At 35.3% G+C, this 23,439-nt stretch overlaps 5 protein-coding genes across 5 annotated transcripts; 1 reads left to right on the top strand and 4 right to left on the bottom strand.

The window, feature by feature from the left end:
* Window positions 1–2,572: 2,572 nt before the first annotated feature.
* Window positions 2,573–3,634, bottom strand: LOC130625235 (integrase/recombinase xerD homolog). The gene has a single exon (XM_057440292.1). It carries the CDS (start codon window positions 3,632–3,634, stop codon window positions 2,573–2,575), a length of 1,062 nt encoding a protein of 353 aa, XP_057296275.1.
* Window positions 3,635–3,679: 45 nt separating this feature from the next.
* On the bottom strand, window positions 3,680–5,041 carry LOC130625234 (uncharacterized). The gene has a single exon (XM_057440291.1). It carries the CDS (start codon window positions 5,039–5,041, stop codon window positions 3,680–3,682), a length of 1,362 nt encoding a protein of 453 aa, XP_057296274.1.
* A 414-nt stretch (window positions 5,042–5,455) lies between these two features.
* On the top strand, window positions 5,456–7,520 carry LOC130625233 (ATP-dependent DNA helicase RecQ-like). The gene is made up of 4 exons (XM_057440290.1): window positions 5,456–5,922; window positions 6,239–6,881; window positions 6,945–7,266; window positions 7,345–7,520. The coding sequence occupies exons 1-4, from the start codon at window positions 5,456–5,458 to the stop codon at window positions 7,518–7,520; spliced, it is 1,608 nt and encodes a 535-aa protein (XP_057296273.1).
* A 198-nt stretch (window positions 7,521–7,718) lies between these two features.
* On the bottom strand, window positions 7,719–8,876 carry LOC130625231 (uncharacterized). The gene is made up of 4 exons (XM_057440289.1): window positions 8,851–8,876; window positions 8,551–8,766; window positions 8,063–8,484; window positions 7,719–7,972 (listed from the first exon to the last, which is right to left on the bottom strand). The coding sequence occupies exons 1-4, from the start codon at window positions 8,874–8,876 to the stop codon at window positions 7,719–7,721; spliced, it is 918 nt and encodes a 305-aa protein (XP_057296272.1).
* An 11,175-nt stretch (window positions 8,877–20,051) lies between these two features.
* LOC130625624 (heme-binding protein 2-like) lies at window positions 20,052–22,063 on the bottom strand. The gene is made up of 4 exons (XM_057440721.1): window positions 21,922–22,063; window positions 21,152–21,377; window positions 20,510–20,730; window positions 20,052–20,329 (listed from the first exon to the last, which is right to left on the bottom strand). The coding sequence occupies exons 2-4, from the start codon at window positions 21,360–21,362 to the stop codon at window positions 20,114–20,116; spliced, it is 648 nt and encodes a 215-aa protein (XP_057296704.1). The 5' UTR covers window positions 21,363–21,377; window positions 21,922–22,063; the 3' UTR covers window positions 20,052–20,113.
* Between the last annotated feature and the right edge of the window lie 1,376 nt (window positions 22,064–23,439).

Below are 23,439 nucleotides of genomic sequence, written 5' to 3'. Positions count from 1 at the left end.
TAGAACCACGGTGTTAACGAGCGCAACTTTGGCCTTTTCTAATTAAAAAGTTTCTCATAGAGAAAGTTCATCATTAAGTTTCTTGATTCGGAACTCTTCCTCTAAAAATATATATATTATAAACAATATGAATTTAATCTTCGAAGAAATAAAAAAAAGTAACAAATAATGCATATATAAAAATATTTTTCTATTGACGCCTGGGTGTTTAAATTGCAAAAAAAAACTTTCGACAATTTTTTTTAAAATTGCTAAAAATTTAAAGATTCTTTCGCAAACACTTTTTTTAACTTATATAAAATTTGTAGAATTATTTATATTTTAGAATTAAACACATCGTCTTCATCTTCATTCTTATCTCATTCACTTTCATTGTTTTCAACTTCGTTCACTACTTAAATATCTTCCTGATCTTCTTCATCTTTTTCACCTTTATCTTCTTCCTCTCGAACGATACGTCGGCGCTTGGGCGGTGGTCTAATTTGTCTCCCAACTGCTCCAACGCGATCGGGTACATACTTTAAAAAAGTTTTAATTATAGTAGTCCGAACAGTGCTGTAAGTACTGTATTGAAAAGCTTCTTTGTAGCTTCTAAAAGAAAAGATGTGTAATGATATTTAGCTTCAAATTTTGACAAAAAGGATTACAGAATTCGTATTTAAATACTTACTGAGAATCGCTTTGTAAAAACCGTCAACAGGGACTGGCTTACTTGATCCAAAAAAAGGACAATCATGAATGGATCACCATTATTTACCGTAGAAAGTATAAACCATTAACGTTTATCACCAAAGAAACCTTTCATCGCAGATTTCTTTAATTTGTTTAACAGTTGAAGATTCAATACCAAAGTACAGATATTCACCACCAAATTTTTAGTTTTAGTTTCAGATTTGACTATGTTTGGATATTTTTAAAACAGTTCCAGCATTAGCTAAAAGATCTTTATTGACATGTTTTCCTAATATTTGCATAAATTCATTACCGTAATGATTCGAACAAGCGCCCTGGGCGCGTATTAAATTTTTGGATATTTTATATGGGCGCTTAATCGAGGGGGCGGCGCTTGAAAGGTGCTGGGCGCTTATACATATTTCCTAATTTTGTTCAAATTAAAGACAACGGTAATTCTCAATTTTGTTTTTTTTCCTGAAAAATAAAACGGAACAAAAGGTGTAAAAAAAGAAGTTAGTTTTGATAGGGTTTTTTAGAAAAGATTGTATATAGGAAGTTCCCTATTTATGTATTATAGAAAAGATAGTCAAAATATAAAATATGTTTTTTTATTCTCAATATAAGAAAGTGAAATTTTCAAATAAGCGCCCATTTCCTTAAGGTAGCTTTCGATTAAGCGCCCCCTTTTATATAATTTTGGGTTAGGGTTAGGGTTAGGGTTATATATAACTAGTTCCCTGGACTCTTAGCACTCACTGCCGAATTTTAATGCAAATCACGAAAACAATGGTGCATGATTGCTGCGGGGGAAACAACGAGCATATAATATTTTTTGTTCTTGTAGTTCTTTCGAGTCAATATGTGAAAATTTGTGGTCAAAAAATAGGGTCGGTCGTTTGACTCCAACACCAAATATTTATGACGTTTGTCCTTTCTTTAAATCTAAGTTCATTCAGAAGATGTGCATAAAATCCATTTTTCTCTCTCACAACAAGACCTTAAGTGTGTTCGAAAAGTTTGGTATAATTAATCATGTAGTGTATTTTAGTCCTAAATCAAGCAGCTAAAAAGCCTTGCTAGTTAGCTGGCTAAACTAAACACACCCATCTTCCAGTGAGAGAAAAAGATAAAGTGAGAAAAAGATGAATAAAAAATTTAGGACAGAAATAAAATATGAATGTAATACGAATACATATGAATTTTACAACACGAAAGAATTTGTAACTTTTATTGAACTATTAATATTGAACATTATTTTCTAATTCGCTGCGCTCAACCGAAAATAACCTTATTTATTTTCTTATTTTTGCGACAGGGAAGACGCAAAGAACTTCGAGTAGTAGTAGTAGTTATAGTTTGTCATCTTGGTTAGGAACCGTGTGCTATCGGTAGTCATATCACAATATAATACATCTATATCTCCTACGAACTAAATTACAACCACTAATTTACAATCGAAATGTTTGGGAAATCGTGGCTAAGCCGGATGCGAAAAACCCCATTCTATGGGGAAACATATTCTTAGACCCCAGTGCTACAGCCACTAACCCTCCAAGGTTAAGGGTATCATAAAAAAATTACACTGTTATTAACAACAACATTATAAACTATTCAAAATAAAACTGCTTATCTTATAGGTAATCAAACAGTTTTAACGTGTACGGTTCAAGAACTAATTGACATGTGAGCGCTTCCATGCCTTGTACGCCCTTTAAACACTTAAAAAACCACGTGACCGGCCTTGGCCATACATACGAAATTAAATTCAATTATTTTCTAATTCGCTGCGCTCAACCGAAAATAACCTTATTTATTTTCTTATTTTTGCGACAGGGAAGACTCAAAGAACTTCAACTAGTAGTAGTTATGTACGAAAAAGTTAGGGTTAGTAGGTGTTTCAAAGGCCTAGATTCCTTGTAACATATAGTAAATGCTCTGCGTCGTCCTCCACATAACCATCTTTGGCTGTCTCCGAACGCCATCTACCATGTCGTTTAAAAAGACGGTCTGGGACGTCTGCATTTGCCGCTGCTGTTGCTGCTCCAGCACGTAGGCTGTGGAGTCCGAATCTTGTCCTATCCAATCCGATTGATGCCAGTGCATCGAGTGCATTTTCTCTTGTTGTTGTGTAGCTGATTGGGCGATTCATCTTTTTAAAACTTCCGAATTTGTTGTTTGATGTAACTGTGACCGCTCTAAACAGATAGGAATCAGGCTTAGCAGGTACATACTTCATATACTCAGTTAAATTATATACTGGGCAGATCCCATTTCCGCAAGCGCCGATGTAAACCCAGTGTCCTTCTCTGTAGATATCTGTTTTGCTTTTCGCTATGAACAGTTTCATGAAGCTATTTTTGTAATTGACGTCACATCTTTTCAGATTACTAATTTCCGAAAACCTAAGAAAGCCACAGAATCCCAAGAGAAAGATATTAAAAGTTCTAAGTTTGTAAAGGTTAACAGCTTCGCTTTTAACAAGTTGTTTATGTAATGCGTGCAAATGTTCAACCGTGATTATGGCTTTCTTGCGAGTTTGATGTTGTAGTAGGCGTTTAGCGGCTTCGAGCATATTTTTTGGTAAAGTGTGGTCGCATGGGTTATTGTAGCCTGTCAAATTGTGAAAATACTGGATAGCGTACAATGCGATTTCGATTTTAGGATAAGAATTGTTCATTTGGGTTAGGTTAAGTATGTACAACGCAACTGTTAGCGGTGGAGCTGGTAATTTTGATACAGAATATTTTTGACACCATGTATTCCATGAATTAAAAGAATAATAGTACGTTTTTATCGTGTTATTCGCCCTGGAATTTAAGATATATTCTGGTAGATCTTCTGCTAAATGCCTCAAAGTTTCGTTTTCCAAATGTTGCGTAAAATGACTTGCAAAGAGTTCTAAAATGTGAAAAACATTGCCTATTGATTTTAAGAGTTTTTGTTTGTCCAGTGACTGCATGTCTTAGTCCAGTGACGACACCGTCGCTGTCCCTGTGGATTCGGTTTATGTAAATTGCAGTTTGAAAGCTATTATTTTGCTTTTAAAATGCTTTGAACCTATGGCGGATTTTTTGCACTCTCCTTGAGTAACGCATAAATTGGGATTGTCAAAGATCCTGAAGTTTTTAATAAATTTTTGGAAGTCCCCTGTTGAATCAGTTAAAAATGGCCAAAACGCTGCCGAAGGCCAGTATGGGGCCACCAGTGTGCCCGAAGCTTTACAGGTCTGCATGTGTTTTAAAACCTTTGATATAAATTGAATCGGGGGCACGAGTAAATTATTTTCGTTTTCCCACGAGGTATTAAAGGCGTTTACGCATTCAGTTTCCGGACAATAATATTTTGAGTTGAACCTGCCCACCTTTTTGTTTTCGTCATTAGCAAACCTATCTACGGTGAATGGACCCCAGAGCCTGTTTAGGTATTCGAAAAAGCTTTTGGTGATTTCCCAATTGTCCGTGTCCGTATAACGACTTAATTTATCAGCGTATTGAATTTGGTTTCTTGGGACCCATTCGGCATTTAAATCTATTTTTTGTTTCTTACAAATATCAAAAATATTTTCTGCCAATATCTGTAAGTTTTCCTTTGAGCTGCCTCTTTTTATTATACAATGGCTCGCGTAATTATCTGTCTTCCAAAGTACTGTTTTGTTGCATAAAACTGATTTTAATGATTGTAGCGAATATTGTATAGCGTATAGCTCTCTCCACGTGGAGTGCATTAGGCTTTCCGTTAGTGTGAAATTCTTAATAGAAATATGCATTCTATTCTTGTGCCACGTGTGTGCACCCAGCCCTGTATCGCTCGCATCAGAACAAACGATTAACCAAGGAGTATTTACCCGTGTCATTGGTCTCTCAGTGTGTTTTAGCAGATTGTTCTTCCAAAAGAACAGTTCTTTCACAGCTTCTGAAGCGTGTGACATGTTCATTCGGGAGTCCCATGATATTCGCGATTCAATAAGATAATAAACTCGTCTAATTTTCAGTTGGGCCAAATTGCCTATAACAACTTTCATGGATATGATTTTTCCGCAAAATTTTGCTAATTTTCGTGCTGACGTGTACGATAGGGAATCAAGAATGAATTGTAAACTCGAAAGAGTAGAAATTAATCGCTGGGAAGGTATAGAAAAAAGTTTTTTCTTCAGATCTAGATTAATGCCGAGCCATGTCATGTTTTGAGTGGGACTCCACAGAGATTTGTCGTTGTTTGCGACAAACCCAGATTTCTTAAGCGAGTCTCGGACGAAGTTTGACGCCCTCAGAGTCGATACATAGGTATTGCTTGTGCCAGCGCCGTCATCAATAAAACATGCAACTTCTATAGCATGTTCTCGCCAGTGTTTTACGAGGACTCGCATTGTTTTTGTGAAAATAAAGGGGGCAAAAGAGAGACCAAACGGTAGGACTGTAAAAACAAAATACCTTCTTTCGCCATTTGTTACCCAAGAAAATCCTAAATATTTTTGATGCTCTGGAGCAATTTCTATGTGATGATAGACAGGATACCTGTCTCTCTTTTCTGCTCTCGCGCTGTCCTGCTTTTTTAACCCTGCTTTTTTTAGCGCGCTATCGCTGAAAAGAGAGACAGGACTAACCTACCGTAGGAATGCAACTGCTACTTTCTGATTGGCTAATTTTTGCAGGGCAGTTGCGCAACAATTTTGTTGATCCGTGGCCGTATCAACTAAACTAATAAAGAAAGCTACACCCTTTTAATTATATTATAGTGAGGCTGATGATTAAAATTATGGATTTAATTTATTTCATTGAACATGGCGACTGTTTTGGATGTTTCAAAAGTCATCTCAAACATTTTAGTTCCACTTTCTTTTTCAATTAAACCCAAACAATTAGAAGCTGTGGTAAATATTTTAAATGGAGTCGATACCTTGTGTATTTTTCCAACGTGTTATGGTAAAAGTTTAATTTACCAACTTTTACCAAGTGTGTGTTTGGAGTTAAATATAGCACCTTCACCACTTGTTTTAGTCGTTTCTCCTCTTATTTCTTTAATCCAAGATCAAGTTTCATCTGCAAATTCGTTAAGTGCTTTAGGATTAAAGGCTTCCAAACTAGATTGCGATGATTATGGGGATATTATATCTGGCAATTTCAATATTTTGATTGGCACACCTGAATCTTGGCTTAATAATGCCAGGTGGAGACAGTTTCTCTCATCTAAATTTGTACTGGACAATGCTGTTTGCCTTGTTGTGGATGAAGTACACAAAGTGTCATGGTATGGTATTTTTATTATTGGTGCCCCAAAGCTGCAAAGAAAGCATTTTCAGAATGTATGTTTTGTATAATAACATCCTCCATCATAATATGATGCTAGATATAACTAAATCTGACCCCATGATATTCCTCTATGCATCTTTAGTTTTTAGCGACAGAAAAGAGAGTGTAGTTTAATGCAAAACAGCATGAACTTTACTGTACATGCAGATACAGGCTCATTTTCTGCCACTCTCTGTAAAAGATAAAAACGTTTTCCATTTTTTGAACCAAGTTTTATTTTATAGCTTTATAATGTTTATATATCCTTATCTTAGGGGTGCCTCACCAATGAGCAATGAGTACAAGCCATTCAGAGAAGCATTTGGTAGAATCAGTGAAATGCGGTCTATCTGTCGTCAAGATTTACCTATTCTTGCCCTCAGTGCCACTGTGGATGTTGATTTGACCCAGCTTGTTATCGGAAGTTGCGGATTGTCAAAAAAACTGAGAGTAATATCAGTATGTAGTGACAGACAAAATATACGATTGTGTGTTTTGAATATTTCCAGTAGGGAAAATGTCCAATGTCTGAAGTGGATTGTTGACACTTTTTTATCAGAGGTTTCTGATACACATAAAGTAATAATTTACTGTCGATCAGTGACTTTGTGTGGTTTTGTTTACTACCACGTTCGTAAGATGATTGAACGAGAAACTTTGGGAAATGGTATGAAATCTACCGACTTAATTGCCTTATTTCACTCTGGAACATTGGAAGCCCAAAAATCGAATGTTTTATCAGCCCTGACATCAGACACAGGTACTATTCGGTTGGTAGTTGCAACAAGTTCACTTGGTTGTGGTGTTAACATGAAGAACGTTAAATTTGTTGTTCATTATGGTCCAGCATATGACACCGCTGATTATTGCCAACAGGTTGGCCGAGCAGGACGGAACATTGAAGGACTTTGCCATGCAGTACTATATGTCTTTCCACAGGGCTGAGGAAATGTAAATAATTCTATGGTATCCTACATTCAGAGCCATGAAAAGAGTTGCTTGAGGACATCACTGTACACTCCATTCAATGAAGACGGAAACAGTGTAATGCCTTTGTCACCTGGCCATAACTGTTGTTCATTTTGTGCAAGGAAATGTGAGTGTGATGAATGTCCGTTGTTTCCCTTTGAAATTGTAACAGAAGAAAAAGAATCCAAATTATTTGGTAAAAAGATTATACGTGAAGTTTCAGAAGATGATAAACAACTTGTCAAAGATATGCTAGTTGAGTACCATGAAACTATATGTTCCAAACCAATGTTACTAGTGCCTGGAGAAGTGATGACTGGGTTATCAAAGAGTTGTATAAATGAAATTGTTTTGCATTAACCTTACATAAATTCAATGGAATATATACAAAATAATCTCAATCTGGGTACAGATACTTCCAAGGAACTTATGCTAATACTCAATGATGTGTTTCACGATATTGAAGTTCCAGATGTTCACAAAGAATGTAACGATAGCATGGAAATCGTTGATAAAACGAATCTAGAGTGTCCTGAATTTTCAGATTTCTCTGAACATGAGTCAAATGACAGTGAACTTGACTATTGATTTTTTTTAATGACAAACTGAATTTAGAACCTATTCTCAAACTTAAACTCTACTAAAAATTGCTTTAATAACAAATCACAAAAGATAGGTCCTATTTCAATCTCCAAAATGTCCTACTTTATTAAGTTAGTATGTACAATATACAAAGTTATAAAATATAATGCAAAAAACGAAATGTGAAAAAGTAAATAAATAGGTTCAGGTATAAAGTTCGTTGAATTCGTGTTCTTTCTGTGATAACCACTTATGTAGATGATCTGCATCTATTGAGCATAATATTGTTTCTTTAAAATTTGGAAACGATTCATATTCTCTTCCTGGTGTTTCTCTAAATACTTTAGCCTGATGATATGCAAGTGCCAACTTCTTTACGTCTTCAATAGTAGATGGCATCTTTCTATGACCCTTGACCTCAGACAATTCCAGTGACCTTTCCAAGTTGTCAACAATTCCTTTTGAATAAAATATATGTTTTTTCTTAACAGATAGTATCTTACATTGTATTATAGTAGTATTTCACATATAGCTGTAATATTTTTTACCTTTCATATTTTGTAATGTATACGACACCCTTTCAGCATTTTTTTCATTGATGTTGCTACGTAATGAACGCAGTAATTCCTTTAAAAAATGATTTAAATGTTCCAGGTGAAGATCATTTGATATATTTCTTCCTTTGTATCCCTGTGTAATAATGAACCTTCCCCAGGTCAACTTGAATGCATTTTCCGGTTCCAATCTGATTCGGTATAACAACTTCAGGATGGTGTATGCGTATTTGTGATGCCGAGTTGCCTTGAAGTAAAGCAGAACCAACTTATAACTTTCGATTAATCGTTCACCATCTCCCTGTCTTATTGCATCATTCAAGTTCTTCAGTAGCAGATTGATAGTGAACAAGGCTTTCTGATAACATAGGACGTGGTCCTTTATAATAGGCTGCTGTATTACATCAGGTTCGCGGCTATGAAAATATAAAAGTTTTAACATTTTTATTTTTATTTTAACTGTAAAGGTACGATATATATACTGAACATGGATTACATTTAAATATACATTATCTGACATGTCCATGTTATGCTTCAGTTCCTCATGAAGATCCCTCGTACGTGCGGATTTGAAGGGGCAATGGTTACATTCTCCAGTAGCATTTTTGGAGCAGATGAATATTTTCAGCTTTCTTATGCCTTCTTGTTTAAGTTTTTCTCTTACATTGCCTATGTTGTCAGCATATGCTACTGTGTATCTAGACATTTGTTATTTAGTATACGATGAAATGTAATTTTATTAGTGACGACATTACTGAACATATATTATCACATAAATCTACCTTTTTATTATATCTTCAACATGCATAGAAATCCATTTTCGTTTTCCTCACATCCTGTTTTGATATTTGTCGGTACTGGGTCATCTTAATGAAGAAATAAGTTTCAAATTTAGTAAAAAATTTATATAAATTTGCATGAATAATTTGTAACATAAAGAGCTTCAAATGTTGCCATGTTGAAGTGCTCCATTGTAATAGCGACTATTTGTGCATCTAGTTCTTTATCCGAAAATTCAACGTAGGCATTCATTGCAGCATGTGGACCTTTTTTAGCATTGCTTATACGTAACACGTTCATCGCCCACTGTGTCGTTCCAAACTCTGCCCCTGATGTCTCTTTACGAAAACGCAAATCTTTGACCTGTTATAACGAAACACTTTATTATTTAAACTGTCTGATACATCGGGAAAGTAGGTGAAAGTGATATCACTTCCATCAAAATTTCGGGATTTTTCAATTGATACCTCGTAAAGAGTCATTTTCAAGTTCCAGTCCTCAAATTTGGGTTGTAGACCTTCAATACGATCGTAGCTGGTATCGCCATCCAGAAAAGCGCGAATGATGTTGATAGAACGTTCCTCAGTCAATTGGTCCCCACCAAAAGGAATCGGTTGAAGTATCTGAAAAAAGAGAGAACATTTTTTATGTCAAAACGGCGAGGCAAACATATAATTTTGTTATGAATTTACTGACCTCCAATTTTCCGTTTCCGTTTATCGTTTGTGGCACATATTCTTTCTGTATATGACATAAGATCTTAGTAATTCCAGATGCCGTGTTTTCCGACTCAAACAACAGTCCAAGACTAACCACCTCTGATTTTTTCGACATTTCATCGACGAATGGATGTGCTATATGTTTCTGCGTATGTTTCTTGAAAGATTCAAACGCTGGTATGAAGGATACGATAGTTCTTGTTACCAAGTGCTTGAAATTATCTGCCAACATCACGAGCGTGTGGTTATCTGGTAGAACACTTGCACGCCTGTAATCTTCAAAACTTTTAGGATCTAAATCAATCAATCATGATATACCCAAACATATTTATAAAATTTAAGCCAATTCCATTTATTGCATTTGACATAAAAATAAATAATTTGAAAATGACCTTGAAAGGGGTGCACGCGATCTTTAACAGCTATGTAATGAAACCAGTGATGACTCCTATTGGGATTGTTGATTCCTTGGTGTCTGACGTTAACTTCGTAGTCTAGATTATCGCCAATAATCTGCCAACATACAATATATATGCAGCTTATATTTGAAATGCAACGTTTCTGAATTACTAGAGAAAAAAGTATTACCTGGTACCCAACACTCTCCGGATCATTGGATTCTATCATATTTTTCCAACCTTTAACGTCTCGGTCATGATTACAGGCTAATTTCTTGTTTTTGTTCAATGCAGTTTGATAACTATTGGTTACACCAAGGGCATTGAACCATTTAAACGCCCGCTTCTTAGCACCAGCGGCAATGAACAGCTGGTCATTGCGATGCGAGACTATACAGGCTCTGCTTTTATGATATCTTGCTTTGAACAGGATTCCGAAACACGCCACTTGTTGTCCAATATATACCCTGTAAAATATTAAGCGTATAGAACATATTCGTAACATTTTGTTGCTCTCCGTATCTCTTGGACAGTCATCGATCTTACCCTTTCTCTCCAGCTACTGCACCTCTTATGGCAGCCGACAGTATTGGGCAAAGTTCTTCCATCCTCTCTAAGCATTTCGCGTCGTTAAAATTGACTAAAGCATCGACAGAGACGTCTGTCATTAAATTGTCACGCTCAACTCTTGCCATTTCCTGTTTGCACTCGTTTTCAACTACGATATTTAAGGAATCTAGTTCTGAAGCATTCTATGAAAGAAACTAGTGTATATAGTATCAACGATACAAAGAAAAGAATAACACAAAAAAATCGCTCATGAATTACCTGATCGTCAGCAATTTTACATTTTCGTTTAAATCTACAGTTTTTCCCACCTCAATCTGAGTTCTTCTGCTTTCTCCAGTACTCCTATTCCTCTATAGCACTTGTCACACACCGATCCATTTACACACTTTTTTTTCCTGTTGTCATTATTAACACTATCAATATCACGATTAAGGAGTTGGAAGCCAATTTTGTGCAGCCTCTGCAACTCCATAGGCCACAAGAGATGTCTACTTTCCTTACAGTTTTTATATTCTTTCAAACAAAGACGACATGAAGTCATACTTCTTTCAACTCCAGACACAAGGGTTTTTTCATATCGTAGTGTTGTTTTTTGTACATGTGCGCTCCATGTGTTTTCTTAAATTTCCCGCTTGAACTTTAAAGACATTAGTCCACTCACTCGCGGTGGTTAAAACCTTATTACAGTATACAGTTGTATATTTTTTTCAAACTTTTAATCACAGAAGGAGAGTGCTGTGAGGGAAAATAATCTATCAAGATTTCGAGATGTGGATGCTTTTTCCATGCTTAACACGAATAAGATACTATTCCTTCTTGTTTAGAAAAGACAACCAAGCAACTGTAAACAACGTTCTATCTAAATGTCATCGCTTAAAAGGTGTTTTAAATGGAGATTGATCAAGCAGGCAGCTGCATGTGCGTTGACTGATATTTTTCAATAAATGTGAGTTTGGTGGGATATTTTTAAATGTTCAAACATATTAAAAATTATTATGCGGTAACTCCATTATTCTTTTTTAGTATTTAAGCCATTTCCAGCGATTTTATTTGACTAAAGCTAGAATTTTTTGTCTTTTAGTCGCAGCTATAGCTAGCTAGCTACCTTAAGCTAATTAATGTTTGTTTTTAATCCGCCATGTTTTAAAGTGACTTCCAAAATAATTATGCGAATATTTAAAAACAATACTGTGAAATTTAAGTGGCTAATGTAACACATGTGGAAAGCTACAGCCAGAGTCACAAGTTCTGGCGCACAGGAGGGTTTTATATAATTCTTTTTTTATATTATATATTTTTGACATATACATTTTTTCCATTTGTGTTTGTTCTGTAACCAGTCCGTTTATGTTGTTAGATCTGTCTTGTGTCGTATTGTTTGTGATTGAAGGATTGTTTTTTCTCTTTAAGATTTTCTCAGTGAATAGTTATAGGTCCAAGTTGGACAGTACTCATGCTTGTAATAAGCAAGAAAGTGTATTCAGCACCTTCTTCTGGGAGCCTAATCCCAATTTTATTTACATCCACCGTCCCTGTAGACAAGATACTTCAGTGCAGCTTGCTGTATTGTAAACCTTTTTCATTTTGATTTTGAAATCAGTTGTCAGTTTGAATGTTAACTGTCAAGGTAGGTTATTCTAAACTCTCTTTTTTCTCTTCTCTATCAAAAATATCAAAAAGGGAAAAATGATGAGTTTAGTTTACTAGACTAATGTGATGATAGCCTTGTTTTATGTCAAATTTAAACATGAAACCATTTTCCTCAACAAATTCTCCGAAAATCTTCCAATCATCGAATATGGTTTTTTGTTTGTACACGTGTTTGTTTACATGTCTCAGGTCAGAATAAGTCTCTCCTTATTTTTGGACGAACTAACGCTCAGTGGATTAACCACATGTGGCTCAGTAGCCATCTCTTTTATTCTTCCGGTTTTAAGTAACTCGTGTAATTCCTTATTTACAAAATCTTCATTGTCAAGAGCCGAACAGTTGTTTTTGAAAGAAGCCTTTTTTGGGGTGGTGAAAAAGGGAATTTTGTATCCGTATTTTATAAGTTCTAAAATAGTTTTATTAGTGCCTATGTTCTCCCAGTAAGGTAGACGCCGCCTGAGATTGCCCTTTACGGTATGTGGAGGATTAGCTTGGTGCGAATAAGACCTATTGCATTCAGAAAAATTATATACAGTGGAAACAGTATCACACTTAACTTTTGCCTTTTCTTTAGGGTTGTTTGAGGTCAGGGCAGTCCTTTCGCCAATGTCCTTGTTTTCCGCATCCGAAACACAGAGATCGCTGTTGTGGCTGTTGGTAACTTCGCTGGTATTGTTTCGCGAATCTTGGTTGCTGTTGAGATAGCCCGAAGATAGGCCTCCCCGGAGGTGCAGATTGTGAGCCGAAGGGGATAAAATTTTGATGCTGCGAAAGGTGTGTGAATGAGGAAGACTGGTATGGGGCCGACGTGGAACATGCTCGAAGGTTGACTTTCTCTTGGTCGCCTTTTTCTTGTTCAGAACCCGGTTTTCCGCAGCCTTCATCTTTTTGTCATCCTCTGAATTGCTGGCAAGATCGTCGGATAAGTATTTGTCGACAGCAGCCCATCCAGCCGGAGATTTATATGCGAAACGGATACATTTGTTTCGCTTGTGGAGATCATCTATGACATTATCAATCTTTTTGGAAGATCTTGTAATTGAACCATCTTTTACTAGTTGTTTTATTATTTCTAGACTTTGAATTAAATCGCTATTGAATTGATGTTGTATTTTATTACCTCTGAATTTAAATTCGGTTTTACTGATCTTGTGCTGCTCCAGAAGACGTTTTTCCAAGTTTTTCGATCCAGTGGTAAGCCTCTGTTCTAGATTTTCGTTCTGTTCTTGGAATTTACGGTCAAAGTAGTTTCTTAGATGTTGTAGTATGTCGGGTTCAGCGTTATTTGTGTCCATTGACGCTTCTTGTTGCTCAGTCATTTTGAGTGAATTGTGGACAAACAGTTTTAACGTGTACGGTTCAAGAACTAATTGACATGTGAGCGCTTCCATGCCTTGTACGCCCTTTAAACACTTAAAAAAACCACGTGACCGGCCTTGGCCATACATACGAAATTAAATTCAAATATTTTTGCGGAGCAAAGCGAAGTGCGCGCCAGCGCACGGAGCGTGGCAGAGCCTATGTCCTCATTAAATAAACAAAATATAAGGGACGGAGGAGAGTGTATAGGATTTCCGCACGTATACATCAAAATTTTCAATTTTCGTCAATTTAAAAAACTTGGTTACCCAGTAGTTTCATCTGGGTTTTTTTCGTAAATTTCTGATTCAGCAAGTCAACGCGGCGATGGATTGCTGTTGGAATTTCAGATATCAAGTTAGCTCTAACCTCGTGACAAATAGCTCACTATTACCAATATCACGTGACTTTCTCTCTGATAACATACCGCCTCAAACTCAAACTTTCATGAATCTAAGCTATATTGCAACTGACGGGAGGGCTTTTTCAAGAAAACGAAGAAAGGGTATGTTTAGCTAGCTAGTATATTATTATTTTTTAGATGCAATGAACCCATTCTTATTCTCACTCACACCTAAGGCTAGCTAGCTTAAAACTGCAGATTTAGATAGAATAATAATAGAACTTAGATAGCATATAGCTAGCTAGCTACTGTTAGAGTTTGGTAGCATAAAAACAAACAAACAATGCAATATAGCTAGCATCAAACTAGGTACAAGGCTAGCAAAAAATTAACTACTTAGCTGGGTTAAAACTACCCATGTAGCTAGCAATAAATTGCTATTTTTGCTGGCATAAAATCAGCAACATTGCTAGCTAGCATAGAAAGGTTCTTTGGGACAGATTTTTCTCTAGCTAGCTAACTATTTTTATTACTTAATTTTTCAACATCTGCATTTGTTATTACCCAGGCGTTTTAAATTCTAACTTTAACATCAACGTCTACGTTTTCTGTTAAGAGGCTTTTTAAATTCTGACAAGCTGTTCTCGTGCAATCGTCAACATGTATTGAAACATGTATTTCTTATTTAATTTCTCAATAGTCTAATTAATTGCTATTATTTTGAAGTTTCTGCTCAGTTGGAAATAAGAATTTTTTATCCTATTGTCATGCAGGGTAATAACGGCTGTTTCCGCTGTTTTTATTTAAACCGAAGTTGCAGTAAATTTTTTTGGACAAATGTATTACGCCTATCCGATTTCACGATTAATGTTTAATCTTTTTGCTTTAGGAGTGTAATAACAGGTTTTAAACTGTGTTTTTATTTTTAAATGTTACAAAAACTTTCCGCAAAATAAAATTGCTGAATGATTGTTTTAGCTGTGTAGGATAAGAACAGGGTGTTTACTGTCTGTTTATTTGAACCGAAGTTACCATAGTTTTTCGGAAAAGGGTATTATGTCGAAACGTATATGTGCGCCACAGTATATCTGTACTAATCACTCAGCCTAGTGTTAATGACAAGCGATTACCTGTGTTTCTATTTAACAGAACTTGTGCTATAGTTTTTTTGAAAGAGGTTGTTTACCTATACTAATGGCGCACCACAGATTAAAGTACATATATATTTTAAGTTTCACCGGGAACATTTTGTGAAAATTAAAAAAGGTTTGCTGACTGTTTTCGCTATGACATGGCACAATATGTAAATTGTGTTTTTATTCCAGCTAAAGGTGGAGGAAATATATTTTCTGAATCTGAAAATAATTACACCTGAAACACTTAAATGTTGTGTGTTTCACTCGATTTACGATATACTGCACACCTGTACTAAGGCGCTCCACCTGAATGTGTGGTACAGTTTACAATTTGTATTAACTGTTCCACCAAGCATTTTACGCCAGGTAACACAGTTACTTTTGGCTTAGCCAGCATTTCTCAAAAGGTTTATTAACTAGGCTGTGTGCTGTAAATTCCTAAGTGTATATAATATTCACCTGTACAGTTTTGTATATATATTTATGTCCTGATGGTCTAATGGCTATGGCACTCATGCAAAGGAAAGATTTAGGTTCAAATCCTGGACAGGGCTAGGAAAAACATAATTATCTTGCACCTACAACAACCAGGTCTTCATAAGCATATGATATTAGCTATAATGAGTATAATAGGTATTTTTTGAGTCGTAGAGGGGGGAGTTGCATACATTTATCACTTTCATTTATGGAGCTCAAAAATGCTTTGTTTTTTGTAATAGATCTATTACTTTTTGTTAAAACGTTTTGTGTTGATGAACCTGGTAGGCACAAGAAGCCAAAAAAGGCGTCTTTTACTAAACCTTTTAGCCTTTCTCGTGGACTTCTCTCATTATTTCTAATTCTTGACTTTTTAATGTTGTTGTCATTGGAACCAAGTTAATTTTTAATCTCAGATTTATCAAAAAATGATAGTTTTTTCGGCGTTATGACCGATTGTTTAAATACTTGTATTGGCACATAATTCTACTATCATGATTCACTGTATATTGACTTGATATAAATTTGAGACCTTTTTTATGAACTATTGAATTTGAAATATTTGCACCTCAATATGTTCTATACTCCTGGCCTAATATGATACATATGCTAGAGATATTGAGTATACATAATCTTTAAATTGTGGGTATTTTCTATTAAGATACCTGCCCCTGCCTTGCCGTTCCCTGGCCTTGCCATTGCTGACCCTTCCTTTGCCTACTCTTCCTATGCCTTTTCTGGTGCCTGTGTGCCTCCCATGCCTGTGCCTCCGATGTCTTGCCTACCCCTGCCTTGCTGATTCCTCTTCCTGTTTCTTTGCCTGCCTTTTCCGTGCCCTTTTCTTGCCGTGCTTAATGCCTTCTCCTTGGCAACCTCTCCGCAACACTTTCTATATTGATTAGCACTTCTCCAGCATTCCAGTTTCTTGCCAGTTTCCTCTGCTTGAGGGGAAATTGCGCCATGAACTTTGCACTTCAAGTTCAAAGCTCTTTCCCAGCTTTTTACGCTTGCAACAAGGAGATCTGGGCGTCGAGCGTAATATGTATTTTGCACGGCGGGAAACTATATTTGATAAAATATTATGGCCGACGTCGGCTAAAAAATATTAACTAAAGAAAAAATGGCAATATTTTCTTTCAACTAATTTAAAATTATTTTTTTCCCGCAAAATAATTTGATGTACGTCTTGCGTACCTTTCAAGGTCCATTCTCTTATCTGTTTTTAACAACGTTGACACGACGTCGATGCGATGTTGCTCTTTACAAGCAATTATTTCAGGCGTTAGCAAATGAGCTTGTTAAAATTGCTTTAAAAAATTGCTCATGCACATTCACTTTATTACGACGTCGAATTGTGGTCAGAAATGCTCCTGATCACTTACGTTCGCATTTTTGTTGCAACCATCCTACGTCAATAATCTAACGGTCATCGGACGTCGGGTGCTAACTGGGTAATAATAATGCTAGTTTTTGTTTGTTATGTGAAACTCCTGATGCTAGTGCATGCAGCTGGAATTCTTCTTTATAACTTTTCCACTTGTTGCTTAATATCAACGAATTTGAGTCATCTATATTAGAGGTTGCAGCGATGGCAAATTTAGCACAGCCGTTGCCCTTTTTTCGTCTTGTCATAAATATATAATAAGATAATTATTTCATCCACGTCACCAGTTGTTGAGTCGTTATGTTTATTAATAAGAGAACACGACCATCTTGTTTTATACTTTATTAGTAACTAAAACTAGTCGTTAGCCCGTGGAAAAATCCACGGGGTCGCCTGTCACTTAAATTAACCCGTTGCAACAAAGTGGACAGAAATATATCGCACTTTGTATTGATGCGCATTTTAAAAATTTCTTGTTTCCGTTACGGGAAACGGCTTTCGCGGACACACAGACAGACAGACGAAGGCTATTATTAAAGAGATTTACAATACTCAATGTCATTGTTTAAAACCACATTAATAACTGTATCAATGAAGTTCCAGCAAACAAACGCAACACGCTCCGGTAAATTTCCAGAGGGTTTGAGAAAAAGCAGCGCTAAAAAAGTATATTCTGACGGCCTGAACAACGTGATCCATATTGCCCAATCATAGCGAAAATTGTTTGCTTTTTAAAAAAGTTCACGTGGTCTATTTTGTCCGATCAAAGCAAAAAATGTTTGGTTTTGAAAAAGTTAGTTCCCAGATTCATTGTATTAACAAATGCACTGTTTATTCCGGACGAAATATTTCACGGGCCAATGACATTACGTTTTGTTTATAATCTGACGAATGAGAAACTGCTATTTTAATGTATATGTCGAAATCGCATAGAAATACTATATACACTCCACCGCTCTTACCTTCACTTATATTTGGCAATATAATAGGAAATTATCTTCATTACTCTCCCTAAAAAACAATGCACATTTCAGAGTTGGCTTCGTGTACGAAATGCACAAATCGTTCAACTATTTGTCCACTTACGAAATCGGTCTTTTCCAAACACACATTTCTACCGAATGTGTAAATAAATATTTGAAAAGAGAACAATTTTTGCGAGACAAAAGTAAAAATACAGATGAAAGAAAATTAGTTCTTTTTCACACGAAATTATATCTGTCATTTTAAGCTATATCAAATTCACTTACGTTAAAAATTTTAAGAGTTACAGCGAAATGGTCTTTGCATCTTTGGTTATGTTGGTTAATCATATTGAACGTTTGTATTAAAACGCAAATGTGTCCTACAAGAATGGAAGTTTTTGCCTCTCTGAGCACCGACCGGAAGTCGTCGTGTGTTCGAATCTCATCTTGGTAACTATTTTTATTTTTTTATTTTATTTTTTTTTTTAAAAAGATAAGACAAGTGTTCAAAACACTTGTTTATCTAACTAATAAATAAAGGTGCTTCCACCAAACTTTTTAAAAGTGAATGTAGGCAGAATTAACTGAATTAATGAATTTCGCAAATTTGGGGGTTTGTGGGTTTGTGGTCTTTCTTCTTCCTGTCAGTCGGTTCACCCAAGACGGACCCATCGAAAATTAAAAGTTCGAGGAATTTTCCGTTCAGGAAGGTCTCACAAATCAATTTTGAAAAATAAGTGTGTAACAAATATTATTGAGTATCTGAATAGTAAAATATGTCGTGTCTAACTTCGAAACAAAAATCCCAATTTGATAGACAGCTTTTTGTAAACTTTATTCGCGAGGTTGTTTGCGTATATCATACGTCTTGTTATATTTAATGTAAAAAAAATGCTTATTTTATATTATAAGATTGACAGATGAATGGAAAAAAAGAAAGATATATTTATAATATTTATTAAAGAACAATTTTTACAACAAAAACATTTGTCATACTTTGTCAAGTCGGTTTTTTAATGCAGAGCAAATAGCTGTAGATCCCTTTGTATGGCCAAGCATTTCGCAATTTCCACTTCCTCAAAACCGTCTGGGAAGCCCATTTAATTTTCAATTTGAAATTCAATATGCAAGTTGCACTTAATTTGTTTACATCTGCCAACAACTGTTGTAATATTTTTAATTAGTCAATTATGCTAGCTTTCCAAGGATAGCACTGCACCTATTAAGCTAGCGTTTTCATTCATTATTTGTGAACCGTTAAAACACAAGAATGCTGTGTTTTGTTTATTACAACTCTTCATTTGCATTTTTTGTAACAAAAGTAATTTTTCTTTAAAGTTAGAAAACTGTTGTCGGCCACGTAAGAGCGTGATCGGAAGAATACAGTATTTTAAAAATTTAAGAGAATTATTCCTTCCTAAAGTATAATCTCTTTAATAATAGCCGTATTTTGTCTGTCTGTCCGCGAGAGCCGCGTCCCGTAACGGAATCACGAAATTTTTATAATGCGCACTAATACCAAACGCGATATATTTTTGTCCACTTTGTTGCGACAGGTAAATTTAAAGGACGGGCGAACCCGTGGATTTTTCCACGGGCTAACGACTAGTCTCTTTAATAATAGCCGTCGTCTGTCTGTGTGTCCGCGAAAGCGGCGTCCCGTAACGGAAACACGAAATTTTTAAAATGCGCACGAATATCAAATGCCATATATTTTTATCCACTTTGTTGCGACGAGCGAACGCGACGGCGACCCCGTGGATTTTTTCACAGGTTAACGACTAGTATTATAATAATATGCGAAATAAGGTATCGTGTCCAGTGCAATGCTTGCAGCAATATCTTGAATTGAATTTTTTTTAAAAATTCAATTTTTTAGCAAGATATGATTTGCGTCAGGCTAACATAAATGAAGGGGTGCATTATTTATAAAAGTCGATCAGCAACCCATTAGTGTAATAACAGTATATTAAAACGGCCTTGACCTTTGAATTCTTTTAACCTAACATTTGAAGCTTTGTCAGATTAAGTTTTATAACCTTTTTTCCGATTACTACGGAATTTCCGGTATTGTTAAATGGCAAAAATCCCGTCTTTTTGTGGAAACCCAAAAAGCTTTACAAAGCCGTAAATCATGCGTAAATTGCATGTTTTAAACTCTGTCCATTATTGCATTATAACAAAACCAAGGACAAAAAGGGGTAAATCACTAAAACCACGTGTTTGATATCATAATACATTTTTCCTTTACAAAGCTTAAATTTTTATTTTCCATACAACATAACTTCATTGTGTCTGAACAATAACTTAAACGGACTGTCGTAACCCGCGAATAAAAGATGTTTTTCATCGAAAGTGATTCCATTTTTTTTCAAATCTTTAGCCAGTTTTTCTGCGTTTTCTTGAATATCATCAATTTCAGCGTATCCACTGAATGAACGAACATACACTTTCATTTCTGGCATTTCAACTATATGCACCTGAAACGTAATTATATTAGTTGATTTGAATTATCTAAATAGAGATACTGGTTTTTTAAATTATACGTTTGTTGAATACTATTCTGGCATATTTCTCAATGCAGCATAAAAAGGGGAAGATATTTTTTATTAAGACAGCTTCTGTAAGGAAGATTTGTTTTAGGAATTAAGAAATTCTACCTTATCGTCAGGGTTGTTAGGAGCTGGTGGCGCTTGTTGACTTTCATACGGCACGAAAAAGTTCATCGTGAAGTTCGCAGCGCAGAATGGTCCTTGCGTTATTGTGATTTGATTGATAACTGGAGCTGTCATCGGTATCTTTACTCCTTTGTCATTTGCACCAGATATGTAACGAAATAACTTCTTGAAATTTAATCGCCCAGCATCATCATAATCCAGACCTTAAAGTAATAACATCTCAGTTGAGGGAAAATGAAGTAGCTAAGTTTATTTTAGAGTAAAGAGAAAAAAACGACAGCAAACTTAGCAATTTTGGTTATATAAAAATACTTGACATTGTAATTTGTAGATAAAATTAGATTGCATTTTTAGATAAGTAAGCAATCATTTTGAGATTTTTAGCTGCAAATTGAGAGAGGCTGAAAGGCATGTTCATTATCACAATATTATACTCTTGGAGAGAACTAATAAAAACAAGAAGGAAAATCGAATTGTGTCCAGCTGCTTCAAATTAAAGCCGTTTACTAATACACGTGAGTATTAGGTGTGCTTGCAACAGTCTATAGTAAAAGGGAAGAGAAGAACAAATTTAAAACGTTCATAAATTAATTTTGATGAATGTTGTAGCAAATAAATAACTACCTTCCTGAACTGCAGCTGCCCATTTATAAGAAGGATAATGTCGCAACTCAAAGCTACCCCATGTTTGTTTGACTGTATATTTCGGACATTCCAAGTCATTGCAATGATCCTCATTCTTTTTTAATCCAAGCAAGGAAAATATAGAAAAAGAACTAACGATGGTGTTGATGCACAACGTTATTCCAAGAAGCAGTTTCCATGTTGAATTCATGTTTTATCTCCGGTACTGAAGCAACAATAAAGAATAAAAAAAACATGTTCCATGCTTTGTCTGTTATTTCTGATTGTCTGACAGCGCATAGAACTTACAGTAGCGAAGTGCTTATATTTAAGATCAGAGAGTTTAAATAAAACGCTGTTAATTAGCTTCCCTTACTTCATACTTAAGGGAAATAATCTTCGCGAGAATTAATTTTCGGATTTTCGCAAAAAACGCGAAAATAAGTTTCGCAAAAAGTCTAAATACCCCTGGTCTGCGCAAATAAATATCACTTATTTTTTATTTTATTTTACTTTATATTTATCAAATTTGCCTTGTCAGAGAAAACAAGTTCCCGCGAAATTACTTTTAACTCTAAATCTGCAAAAGTAATTTTTTTTCCGCGAAGTCCGAGAGTAAAAAAATCCGCTAAATGTAATTTGGGATAGTTTTTGTAAAGCTATTTACGTATCCAAGTATATTCACAAAGAAAACTCACAAAGATAAAATTAATAGTTAATAAGCGTATTTTCACACTCTCTGAGTTGCACATGCAGTAATCCCAACTTACTTTTTGAAACCTGTTACTCTTGCTTGTAATGATATTCGCACAGCTTTTTATATTCCATCCACTATAATCTTTCATTTATATATGTTTTTGTTTATATTGCATCACTTTACATCTCGAGCTGTAAGGTGATATAATATAACCAGAGTAAGTTTGTCTTTACTCTAGTGTAAAATTATGTAACTTAAAATTTGTTTTTCTCGAGAATAAATAAATGCTACGTTTACAATGTCAACAAAATGCAAGACTGAGTAAACAAAGCCAACATAGTAGCTACGCCTTGTTGTTTGTCATACAACACGATCTTAAGTTATATAACGTATGTCGATAGATAACACGAAATAAATTTGATAATATATAGTACTAGTCGTTGCCCGTGGAAAAATCCACGGGTTGCCCGTCCTTTATATTTACCCGTCGCAACAAAGTGGATAAAAATATATCGCATTTGATATTCGTGTTTCCGTAACACCATTCTCTAACTCAGCGGGGGTTCGCGCAGGGACAGACAGACAACGGCTATTATTATAGAGATAATTTAAACGTTGGCTAAAACATTCATAAGTTCTAACCCACCTTTTGTGTCCTTACGTTTTCCTTTGATATACAATATACCCCTAATTTCTTCTCTTCACCCCTATTTGACTATCCGGGTGTATTTAAGATGCAAGAGTATATACCTCCCACTTCAAAGAAACAACACACATAGAGCTGTTGTACGAAAACTTGTTTAGATTAATAATAAAGTATCTTATAAAAAGAAACAAGAGGTGTACAGATAATGATCTTATTGTGGGAAAAAGTATAAAAACAAAGCTAGCTACAAAAAAGATGTTTGTAGTCACTTAGCTAGGAAACCAGTCTCTGAGGAGAATATGATTTTAAATTTAAATACACAGATTTGAAGCAAATATGTACAAGAACTGATCAAGTTACAAAAAGTCTTTATCAGACATTTATAAGTCACCTGGCCAGACAAAAAAATAAACAGAAGACCAATAATTAATTAAAAGTGATTTCCTGAAGCGACTGTGCGACTCAGAGAGTGTGAAAATACGCTATGTATCTATTAACTTGTTACTTGTAAATCATTTTTAAAAGGCTTAAGAACATTTTTAAATCCTTTGAGGAGAAGCAAACCAAAAAATTTTTTGTGGCAGTCACAAAATAAATTTTAGGCGAGGTAGCAAAACTTAAGTAACGTCTAAGTCCCGAAATCTAATAAAATAACTACTATAACGACAAAAAATAATTATGTTTCATAAATAAATATCCATATTCATTCGTAGCAACATTTTTACCAAGTTTTTATGGCTGTAAGGGGAAAAAAGAAGCAAGTTTGAGATGTCCTTACTATCAGTTACCCAGCCGGCAAAAAAACGTCTTTAAGACGTCTTTAAGACGCATTTCCGTGCGTCTTTTTGGCGTCTTATTTTGGTCTTAAATGTCCGCTTTCCTGACGTCTTTTTTCGTGCGTCTTCACGACGTCTTTTCCATGCGTCGTAAAGACGTCTTTTTTAA

Source organism: Hydractinia symbiolongicarpus, chromosome 14, assembly GCF_029227915.1.
Source record: "Hydractinia symbiolongicarpus strain clone_291-10 chromosome 14, HSymV2.1, whole genome shotgun sequence".
NCBI lineage: Eukaryota > Metazoa > Cnidaria > Hydrozoa > Anthoathecata > Hydractiniidae > Hydractinia > Hydractinia symbiolongicarpus.
This window is presented reverse-complemented; position numbering and strand designations above follow the sequence as displayed.